We start from the raw sequence: 12,353 nt of genomic DNA on the forward strand, positions 1-12,353 counted from the left end.
AGAAATGAAGCTTCTGCACAGCAAAGGAAATAGTCTACAAAACCAAAAGATCCAATAGAATGGGAGAAGATATTTGCAAATGTCATATCAGTTAAAGGGCTAATATCCAAAATCTATAAAGAGCTTATCAAACTCAACACACAAAGAACAAATAATCCAAACAGGAAATGGGCAGAAGATATGAATAGACATTTCTCCAAAGAAGACATGCAAATGGGCAACAGATACGTGAAAATATGCTCCCCATCACATGGCATCGGGGAAATACAAATCAAGATCACAATGAGATACCACCTCACAGCAGTCAGAATGGCTAAAATTAACCACTCAGGAAATAACAGATGTTGGCCAGGATGCAGAGAAAGGGGAACCTTCTTACACTGTTGGTGGGAATGCAAGCTGGTGCAGCCACTCTGGAGAACAGTATGGAGGTTTCTCAAAAAAGTTGAAAATAGAGCTATTCTATGGCCCAGCAATTAGACTACTGAGTATTTACCCCAAGATACAAATGTAGTGATCAGAAAGGGTAACTGCACCCCAGTGTTTAAAGCAGCAATATCTACAATAGCCAAACTATGGAAAAAGCCCAGATGACAGATGAATGGATAAAGAAAATGTGGTATATACATATACATATATATATATTATATATATAATATATATATATATATACACACACACACATACAATGGAATACTACTCAACCATCCAAAAAAAAATGAAATCTTGCCATTTGCAATGATGTGAATGGAACTAGAGGATATTATGCTAAGTGAAATAAGTCATTCAGAGAAAGACAGTTATCATATGATCTCACTCATATGTGGAATTTAAGAAACAGAACAGAGGATCATAGAGGAAGAGAGGAAAAAATAAAACCAGACCAAATCAGAGAGGGAGACAAACCATAAGAAACTCTTAATCATAGGAAACAAACTGAGGGTCGCTGGAGGGGAGGGGGGTGGGGTGACGGGGTAACTGGGTGATGGACATTAAGGTGGGCAGGTGATATAATGAGCACTGGGTGGTTATTTGCAACTGATGAATCACTGACCTCTACCTCTGAAACCAATTATGCATTATATATTAATTAATTGATTTAAATAAAGAATAAAGCATCTAATAGGCATATCAGAAATTGGCATTGAGGAATGAGCAGAGAGGCAGCATGGACTTTAACCAGGTTAGTCCTGACCTTATAGATCTTCATAATTTTCTCGTGCCTGTTTCACTAGGAAAATATTTTTGAATGTGTTACTTTGAGTACTTTATGTTTTCATTGTGCCTTCTTTGTGTGCTCAGGATACAATTCAAGCATTGTTTATTAGCTCCTCAAGGACATATCTTTAAGAAAAATAACAATCGTCAAGAATTTAGAAAGGAAGAACAGAGGGTTTGATGATATGGGAAAGGTCAGAGTGCTATTATTGGGCAATCTGAATTGTCCAATGCCAGGAGGAGTATATGAGCTTACACTAAAATTACTTTTTCTATTAGAAATGATGAATTAGTGTGATTCATGGAGAAGTCAACACACAATTATACTGGACTTATACTTGTTAGGGTCACACATTCAGGGACTCCACTTAAGCAAAGCAAAGCAAATATGTCTGAGTGGTTGCGTGCCCCTCGTACCGCACTTGAACTAGCACTTCCTGTGGGGAAACGGATCATCAATGCCTGCCAATCAGAATCGGGATTTACACCCCACAGCTGATTTCACATGCATTAGCTGGTTGTTCATATGAGTTACTTTATGACTGGGTGCCCGAGTAGCATGCTATTTTTCTTTCTTCTCTTTTCCTTTCTGCTCCTTCTTTGCAGCCCGCTCTTCTCTTTTATTCCTCTCTTCCTCCTTACCCTCTTTCCCCTCTTCTTCCTCCTCCTACTCCTCCTCTTTTATGAAGAAAAGACTCAAAATTGCAGGACGCCTGGGTGGGTCAGTGGTTGGTGACTGCCTTCAGCTCAGGGCGTGGTCCCGGAGTCCTGGGATCTTGTCCCACATCAGGCTCCTTGCATGGAGCCTGCTTCTCCTCCCTCTGTCTGTGTCTCTGTCTCTCTCTGCCTCTCTCTGTGTCTTCTCATGAGTAAATAAATAAAATCTTTTAAAAAAACAAAAGACTTAAAATTGCAATCGAATCTAAATGTATAGGGCCTTTGGCATAGAAAGGCAAGTGCATCTGGATTTACCTCCTAGACAAAGTTAAGAACAATAATGCCCTTCTCTTGAGCTGTCATGTTCCCAGTCTAACAGAGGATTTGCAAATTCCTTCTGTCTGAACAGTTTAACATTCCCCTGGGCTGCCTTGCCAATGACCTGTCCAAACTTTATCACACAGTTGTGTTTCTGCCATGTGGGAGGGTTCCACTGCTTTGATAAGTCTGTTTAAACAGCACAATGTTGAGCTTTATAATCAGGATCAGTCACTTTGTTACCACGATCCTAGCTTATTATCTAATTACTCTATACTGCTGAATTGCAAAATGGGAACCCTACGAGGGAAACGCAAAAGAAAAATGAAGTGTGGCTTTTGAGATATCCAGTCATGCCATGTTATATGGAGGATGCTGAACTTTGAGCAAGTGCCATACTGAGCAGTGTGTTGGGTTAAAAGACTGTGACAACTTCTCTGCATTCGAGGAGCTTACAAGTTAGTGAGGGGCACAGAAACTGTAATCGCTGCAGGCTGTGAAAATTCAGTAGTTGGGAGTAACAAGGAGAAACTAGTCTGAATGTCAGGAGCACAAGGATCTAGTCCAGACTCCATTGCTAGCTGGCAAATCACACGCTTTCTCTGGGGTGCAGCATATGCATTACATACTTGGAGGACTAGCTGATTTCTCAGATGCCTTCTGGTTCTATAGCTCAGGAGTCTTGAAGGGAGAGCTGGGTACATCAATGGAGCACAGAATTAGTCTTTGGAAGGCACTTCAAGTCATCAACTAGGACGCAGCATGAGAATCAGTGGTGGCTTGGAAGTATTGCCAGCATTAAGAGAACAAAACAAGAAATAAATAAAGCAGGCTTTCCCGTATACGGGAGACAACTTCAGTTGTCTATAAGCTTCTTTTTCTTTCTTTTTAAGATTTTATTTATTCATTCATGAGAAACACACAGAGAGAGGCAGAGACATAGAGAGGGAGAAGCAGGCTCCCCAAGAGGAGTCCTATGTGGGACTCGATCCCGAGACGGGGATCACTCCCTGAACCAAAGACAGACACTCAACCTCTGAGCCACCCAGGCATCCCTGTAAGCTTATTTTTCTAACCAGATGTAAACCCCTTCAGGGTAGGGAACAAATCAGACTTGTATCCCGCTCCTGACCGGCTGCCATTATTGCTTCATACGTGGAACTGCTCAGTGAGAGTTAATGGGGGAAGTTTGAATGAAATTCTTGAGAAGAGGAAATGTGCTACATGTCAACCAGGAGCCAGGTGTCCAAGAAGAAAAATAAATAAAGGTCCTCTGGAACCTTTAAACTATTTTGGCATATAAAAATTCAAATTTCACGTCACTTTTCAAAAATATGACAGTTATGTAAGGACAAACACATTTGTGCTAAAAATTCAACGACCGGGGGATCCCTGGGTGGCGCAGCGGTTTGGCGCCTGCCTTTGGCCCAGGGCGCGATCCTGGAGACCCGGGATCGAATCCCACGTCGGGCTCCCGGTGCATGGAGCCTGCTTCTCCCTCTGCCTGTGTCTCTGCCTCTCTCTCTCTCACTGTGTGCCTATCATAAAATAAAAATAATAAAAAAAATTAAAAAAAAATAAAAATTCAACGACAACAAAATCTTGCAAAGCTCTCTGACCAGAGCTCTGATGACTCAAAATGGGGCTGAAATTGTCCCTCCCCAAGTGTAGATAACTTGAATCCTTGCTTTGTAATGGATTTTGTGCTTTTGTACTCATGTCACTGATAGAATCAGCCCAAGACCATTGCTGATTTTCCCAGTCACTGTGTCAGGAGCTCTCTGGCTCCTCCCATCTGTGTGTCGCTGCCTCTAGCAGCTTGGGGTAGAGCCGGTTCTCAGCCATGGCTGATTTTGCCCCTGGTTTTGTTTTGGCTTGTCAGGGTGGAAGAGGCGCACTATGCTTCTAGCATCTCATGGGTGGAGGCCAGGCATACTGCTAAGTAAGTATCCTCCAACGCAGAGGACCGCCTCTGATAACAAAGAATTACCCAGCCCCAAATCTCGATAATACAGAAAGTGTTAGAATAAACAACAGCTGTCAGACATCTTTGGCTGGTCCTTGTCAAAATATTTCACTTGACAACAATTCAGAGCATCCAGTCACCCAGGGACACTCACACACAGTATTAATGTAATTAGAATTAAAATTTTACCAAAAAGATACTTACCCTTATTGTACATGATACACTATGATGTTTACTATTATACCGCATTTGAAAAATCTAATCAGAATCCACTGTGTTGATTTCCCAGTCCACTAATGCATCACAGCCTACAGTTGGAAAAACACTAATATAGAGAATCTTTAAGACTTCAGGGTCAAATAAAAGTACGTTTAAATGCTAGATTCACCACTTAATTTAGGCTAGTCACTTAACCTCTATAGATATCAAAATCCTCAAATGTAAACTTGGATAAATGACAGAATCTAGGGGTTCCAGAGTGGCTAAGTTGGTTAAGTGCCTGACTTCAGCTAAAGTCATGATCTCAGGGTCCTGGGATGAAGTCCCAGGTCTGGCTCGCTGCTCAGTAGGGAGTCTGTTTCTCCTTCTACCCCTCTCCTGCTCATTCTCTCTCTCTCAAATAAATAAAATCTTTAAACAAAATAATAGAATATACCTCAAGTGATTTTATGGACAGGAAATGAGAATAAAAATGAGAACAATGCTCATTTTGTGGTAGACACTAAAAATGTTAGTTCTTTTATATATACTATAAAGGTAATGCACTAACATCCTCTTTTTTAGATTGTAAAATAAAATTTGCCCAGCAGCAGAAAAATATATAATTTCAATTGAAAAAAAAAAAAGGATTGAGTATCCTTTTCTTTTCTTTTTTTAAGATTTATATTTATTTATTTGAGAGAGAGAGAAAGAGAGAGAGAGCATGAGCAGGGAGTGGGCAGAGGGAGAGGGAGAAACAGTCTCCCCACCCACTGAGCAGGGAGCCAACATGGGGCTCAATTTTAGGACCCCACGATCATGACCTGAGCCAAAGGCAGTTGCTTAACTGACTGAGCCACCTAAGTACAGGTTGAGCATCCTTTTCTATGGAGAGAATTTAGACGGTTTTGGCAACAGATGAAGATGAAGGCCCAGTTAATACTTCTGAGCAAGTGCGGCATGACAGCCAAAGAACAGAAACTGACTGCTACCTTCTTCCACTCCCTGTGAGTAAGGTCTTTGGATTTCAGTGCCCCTCATCGGCTCCCAGGGCCAGCACCTATGTGAGATCATGGCGGCCTTGGTTATGCCCTCAGAGTGAGAAGAAATGGCAGCCTGAGCCTGGTATGGTGCAATTTCATGATGATGGCCACTGATGGGTGAGAATTTGAGGCACAAAGCCCTTCATGAGACTCCTCCAACCCCACTGTGAAGAAGGCAGACATTTCACTCTTCTGTTTGGATGCATACCATAAAGTACAGTTTAGTTCTGGGTTTCATTTGTTCAATGGTTATCCATCCATCATCCATCCATCCATCCATTTAGGTTTAGGGAAAACAGGAGATGGGATCATGATGGGGAAGCCCAAACTTCACTAAATAGATAAAGCAGAATGGAGTCCATTCAGTGGCTTCTGGCTGCAGCTGGAGTGGAGGTAGATTCTAAGTTAAGTAATCTGAAGTTGGATACTAAATTGACTGTATCAAAGTACTTTTATCTCATAAACTAAGAGACTTCCACACTACATGGTAAGTGAATAGTTTTCCCTTAAATAAAAATATCCACATATTGAGAAAGAAATGGACTGATTTGACCGAATGGAAATTTAAGTCATCTTGCCCATGAAAGAGTACATGAACTAATTTTATTTATTTATTTATTTATTTATTTATTTATTTATTTAATGAACTAATTTTAAAGGAATCAAAAGACACAGCAACTGATCCAGTGTGTGGACCTCATTTAGATTTGTGTTTCAACAAACTATAAATATTTATGACACAAGAATTAGAAACTTGACATTTGCTTGAATGTTAGATGATATTAAAAAATTTTTGTGAATTTTTAGGTATAATTTTAGGTATATTATTGTGGTTATTTTCAAAACAGTTCTTATGCTTCAGAAATATGCATAGCAATGTGTATAAACTTTAAAGAGCAGAGAAAGAGACCCCTACATAGAAATATCTCTCATAATCTGCCTTAAGTGTCATGAACATTATGAGACTGGTTACAGATCAAGTTCGGCTGCCTGTCATTTGGAAGGCAATACTCAGGAGATAGGTTTTGATTGGAGAGGAATATGAGCTTTATTCAGGAGGCTGGCCACCTGGGGAGAAGTTGGACTCCTGTCTAAAAGCCAACTCTGAGATTTCTAAAGGGATTTTTAAAGGACTATAATGTAGTTAATCAGTAAAGGGAGTGCAATGGACTGCAACATTTCTTGATAACAGGTAGAGTCCAGGATAAAAACGTTATCTCAGTGTTGAGGGTTGTGCGAGGGGGTCTGGTTCCAGTTTTGCGACATGCAACAGTAACTGTTCTTTCTGCAAAGGATGGCTAAGTCTAGAGATACACAAAGGGAGGTTACTAAAATCATTTGTGTGACCTAAAAAAAGGAGAACATTTTGATAAAAAAAATTGCTAGGCTAATCAGAAAGCCAAGGCAGCTGCAAAGAGACTTACTGGCCTCTGCAGCTCAGGAAAGCTCTGGTCTTTCCGTCCTCAAGGACAGTGATCTGTCTTCTACAGATCCAGGGATTTAGATCAGCAAGTAAGGATATATGTTAGCTTGAAGCAGGTTAACCTTTAGACTGGCAAGAGTGCTGTTACGGACTTCTTTTGGAACTTCCCATTTGGAATGGCAACTGGTTGGCAGCCTTGTTGTAATCTCTTCAGACATATTCCTAAAATCTCCATGATTTTATAAATAAATTGATACAAAATGATAAAAGATTTCTCATGTACCTAGATGGTTAAGTCTCGTGTACCCATGGATACATACATGGTTGGATAAATGGCATAGCTGCTAGAAAGTAAAAGAGCAATTGCTAGGAAAAAAAAGGACTCTGGGAACCTCAATACTATATACCATTCTGCTGAGATTTTGCCAGGTAATTCTAGTTTCATTTTTTATCTCCAGCATCTCAACAAACATGTTTTCCATCCAAGAAGAGTGTCACCAGAAAACATTTCATTCTTTCTTTTCTTTTTTCAAGAGACAGAAGTCTGATGTGCTAGCAAGTGCAATGGTGAACATCATTGGAATGAACCTAGTGCAGACCACAGTCGTTCTCAACTGCAGGGCTACCAAATAAGACCTCTATGGGAAAGACCTAAGGAAAGAGCCCTGTGGTATTTTTTTTATTCTTTCATCAATGATTAACAGGAACAATCTAGTTCCTTCCTTGAGTGAGCAGAACTGTGTTCACAGGTTTCATGGCCAATAGCAGTGCAGGTCTTGGTGTTATAACTGAGGTCCAGCACAGCAGAGACTTATGAGGGTGAGGAAAGAGTAAACATGGAGTGGGATCAAGTGAGTATGATTACATAAGGGGGTGCAGTCTATGGATAGAGCATACTGACAGAGTTTCCCAAAGCTGATGAACTACAAAGCCAGGAGGACATGGAAACATGACTCCAGGTACTCAGGCCCAAAGGAGCTGGATACACCCAACAGCTAGAGCCAAGGGACAATGAGTCTGAGGGCCTAGAGAAGAAGGCTTGGAAGCATGCAAAGGCAGATCCTTTGGGTTCTCAAGTTCCAGAAATTATAAAGATAATGACCAGGAACCTAACATATTAGCCAGTTAAATGAACTGGCCATTTGATGAGGGTTAGCAGAAGCTGGTTCTCAAGATGCCAAGGTTACCTTTAACATTTTGATACAGGACTAAAGCAGCCAGATTTAGTCAATATGGCAATACCTGGGGGATCTCCTCTCTATGGCAATACCTGGGGGACCACATGATTGAAATTTATATCTTGTAAGGAACCGTTAGCAGTTACACAAAAATTACACAGTTATCATATGTCAGCAATTCTGCTACATCTACACTCAGGAAAATGAAAAAAATCCTCCCAAGAACTTGTTGACAAAAGTTTATAGCAGTATTGCTCTTAATAGTCACAAAGGTGAACAAATAAAATGTCCATCCAACAATGGATAGATGAGCAAAAGATGGTTTTATCCATACAATGGAGTATGATTTAGCCAGATAAAGTATTGATGTGTACTACAACATGGATGAGCTTTGATAATGTACCAAATCAAAGAAACCAGACACAAAAGGACACATTTTGTATACTTACGTGAAATGTCCAGACATCCAAATCCATAGAAACAGAAAGTAGTTGAGTGGTTGCCTGGGCTGGAGGGGCCAGGAAATACAGAGTGGCTATCAAAGGTACTGAATTGTCTTTAGGGTGATAAAAATCTTCTGGCATTAGAAGGTGATGGTTTCATAATTACCTAAAAACTACTGCAAAAATATTTTTAAAGGTGAAAATTATGGTATATGAATATATTTCAATAGAGCTTGTATTTGTATAAGTAGATTAGAAAAACTGGTTTGAAACAAAAGAAAAAGAGATCCCTTATAATATGCACTGGTTGTGACTGTATTAAGAATTTCGCCATTTCAGGGGATATTTTAGGTGAGGTCTTGAGAAATGCAAACAAGGCCAGAGTTGGGCAACTGTATGTGGACAAGGTTGTGGAAAATAATTGGAAAATCTGCCGATGTTTGTTATAAATGGGCCTGGGTGGTGTAACAGGACAAGAGAGGAAGGCGCCATGACTGGGATGGCTGTGCCAGGGACCCTCTCTAGAGATCACTTAGATGGCAGGTCTTAGCCACACGAGTCACACTACATTTGTGCACAGAACACGTCACCATAGATATGGCAAGTCCCGGGTACGGTCCTAGGGGTACTTACAGGATTGCACCAATTCCTTTGTGACTCTGGACAGGTCACCAATGTTCTCTGTCCCTCTTTTTGGTAATGGGTATAATGAAAATTTTAGACGTAAATCTACCTTGATAGGTTGTTCTTGAATGAAATGTTCAAATCGAGTAAAAATCAGAGCTGGATGACTGGCATATAAAAATGCATTCGGTGGGATTTGAACTACTTTGCCACTTCCTGATGCCCGTTCTTGTACATTTTTCAGCTATAAAATCAAGGCGGGGGGCAGCCCGGTGGTTCAGCAGTTTAGTGCCGCCTTCGGCCCAGGACCTGATCTTGGAGACCCAGGATCCAGTCTCGGGTCAAGCTCCCTGCATGGAGCCTGCTTCTCCCTCTGCCTGTGTCTCTCTCTGCTTCTCTCTCTCTGTGTCTCTCGTGACTAGATAAATGGAATCTTTAAAAAAAATAAATAAATAAAATAAAATGAAATAAAATAATAAAATAAAAAAAATAAAATAAAATAAAGGCAGAAGACATTTGACAATTTGCCCACTTTGTCTTCCAGGATAGATATGTACACAGAAGGTATGGTAGATTTGAATGGATTGATCATGATTTTGCCTCTATGCCCACCTGATCAAAAAGATCAGATTACCCTGATCAGAGAGAGAACAACAGATCATTATCTCCCCGTGTTTGAAAAAGTAAGTGGACTATTGAGTACTTTGGGGCTGTGGACTTAGAGCACAAAGAAAGATGGTGCCTGGCATTGCTCAGGCATTGATTGTTGCTTCAGAGGCCTTCCTGAATACTAAGGCAACATGAGTATGACTCTCAAAGCATCTTATAAAAAACTGACTGTGAGGAAGAATTGTACCAGTTATACCCAAGTTTTAGTTTTCCAGCAAGACTCTCTCCAGAGTTAGCTCCTAGGGGCTGGTCGAGGCTCAGAATCTTGTCATGCCAAGGGGATTGAAGTGGATGCTTCCCTGAGAAAAAGAAATGGTCTTTGCCACGAGAAGGACCCAGGGCTCAACATCAACCTCCACATCCCTATTCCATTATGGTTTCTGGCCTCGTTTTCTCTGGGGTTTTCCTTATCCCGGTGTGTCCCTCTCCTTCCTTCATACTTCTGCCTGAGCAGGTCTCCTTCCTTCTGCTTCCTTTCCTCCACTCTTGCTCCTAATGGCAGACATCACATTTCTCTGGGCAGAGTCTCCCTCTCTCCCTGTTCCTCTCTCCGTGTGCTGAATGACTGTTTTGCCTGGTCTCGTGGTTTACCTTTCTATATTTTCTGTCTTCCATTCCAGGGCAGTTTTGCTATATCTTCATGGTCTGTCTGGAGACTGTATGTGTTTCGAAATGTGACAGACACATTCCTCTTCCCTGTGTTGCATGAGAGCAATGAATCCGTAGGATTTATGTGTAGGGAAGGAGGCAGGGGGACCTGAAACTGCATAGAGTCTGAAAGAAAGATGTCTTTGGGGGAAAATGGTATTAAGCTGTGTTTTCTTCCTCCAACCTTGTGTCTCACTGGGTGTCATTTCCCAGCCTCCCTGTGGTGCTGATGGAGGGGACTCAGTGGTCCTTGCTAGGAACATCTCTGATTCCCTGGCTTGTGCTGATGACGGGGCTGGTCTTTGGCTCCATTCTGAGTCTGTGTCTTTGTGCCTTGCAGGCCCTGAAAACCAGAGTCAGCAATCTCCCCACCGTGAAGAAGTTTCTGCAGCCTGGCAGCCCAAGGAAGCCTCCCTTGGATGAGAAAAGTTTAGAGCAAGCAAAGAAGATTTTCAGGATCAAATGAAGCAGGAATGGATGCCCAGCACATGCAGGGCCAATCTGCTGAGGTTTTCCAGCAATGAGGTATGTTACCTAAATCTAAATCCTGGCTATTGTGAGGCAGGAAAGCATTGCAAAGGTTTAGTGATAATTAAATAATAAAACTCCCATAAGCAGATTGTAGTATAATTTATTCTTTTTAATTAGGATCAAATATAAAATCAGATTTTCAATTCTTCTATCTTGTCTTTTTCTTTGAATTAAAAATTAAATGACAAAGGAAAACAGGTTATGTAGTCTCTCTTGATCTTTGTAGGAATTGTCATATTAACATTTGTCGCCTAGCCTCTCAAAGAGTTGAGTGTAGAAACTCATATCTGACATTCTCATATACCCGCAGGAAAATAACTACCCCTCTGGGTAACAGCATAAAGAAATGTTCTTGTTTCTTCTAGGGAGCCATTTTTCTTCTAACAATAAAAATGTTTTTGGGACGCATAGGTGGCTCAGTCAGATCAACATCTGACTCTTAATATTCCACATATGAGTGAAACGATATGGTATTTGTCTTTTCTGATTGACTTTCTTCACTTAGCATTATACCCTCTAGATCTATCCATGTTGTAGCAGATGGCAAGATTTCATTCTTTTTTTATGACTGAGTCATATTCCATTGTATATGTGTGTGTGTATATATATATATATATATATATATATATATATATATATATCTTCATTCTTTTTATCCATTCATTTATCCATGGACACTTGGGTTGCTTCTATACCTTGGCTATTGTAAATAATACTGCAATAAACATAGGGGTGTATATATTTTTTATATTAGTGTTTTCATGTTCTTTGGGCAAATAACCAGTAATGGAATTTTGGATCATATGGTCATTGTAATTAAAATTTTTTTTTGTATTATTATTATTTTTTTTTTGTAATTTTAAATTTTGAGGAACTTCCATGCCAACTTCCACAGTGGTGGCACCATACTATTCCTACCAACAGGGCACAAGGGTTCCTTTTTCTCCACATTCTCACCAACACTTGTTGCTCCTTGTTTTTTTGATTTTAGTGATTCTGACTGGAGTGATGTGATATTTTATTGTGGTTTTGATTTGCATTTACCGCATGATCAGTGACATTGAGCATCTTTTCATGTGTCTGTTAGTTATCCATATGTCTTCTTTGGAGAAATGTCTGTTCACATTTTCTGCCCATTTTTAAATTGGATTATTTGTTTTGTGGGTGTTGAGTTGTATAAGTTCTATATATATATATTTTTGGATATTAACCCCATAGCAGATGGATCATTTGAAAAGATCTCCTATTCAGGAGTTTGCCTTTTTATTTTGTTGATTGTTTCTGTTTTGTGCAAATTTAAAAATTTTGATATAGTTCCTTGCCTGAGGAGACATATCTAGAAAAAGGCTGCTAAGGCTGATATCAGAGAAATTATTACCTGTGTTCTCTTCTAGGATTTTTATGGTTTCAGGTCTCACATTTAGATCTTTAATCCCT

General features: G+C 40.2%; 1 protein-coding gene across 1 annotated transcript in view; it reads left to right on the forward strand.

Annotated features, from left to right (window-relative positions):
* The window catches only part of LOC144317371 (glutathione S-transferase A4-like), a 59,258-nt gene that overhangs the window by 46,207 nt on the left and 698 nt on the right, over nucleotides 1-12,353 (forward strand). The window contains exon 7 of the mRNA XM_077903669.1: nucleotides 10,726-10,910. Coding sequence (XP_077759795.1) covers nucleotides 10,726-10,851 — 126 coding nt within the window. The 3' untranslated portion in view covers nucleotides 10,852-10,910. The remainder of the gene's footprint in view (nucleotides 1-10,725; nucleotides 10,911-12,353) is intronic.

This window comes from Canis aureus, chromosome 7, assembly GCF_053574225.1.
Source record: "Canis aureus isolate CA01 chromosome 7, VMU_Caureus_v.1.0, whole genome shotgun sequence".
Classification (NCBI taxonomy): domain Eukaryota; kingdom Metazoa; phylum Chordata; class Mammalia; order Carnivora; family Canidae; genus Canis; species Canis aureus.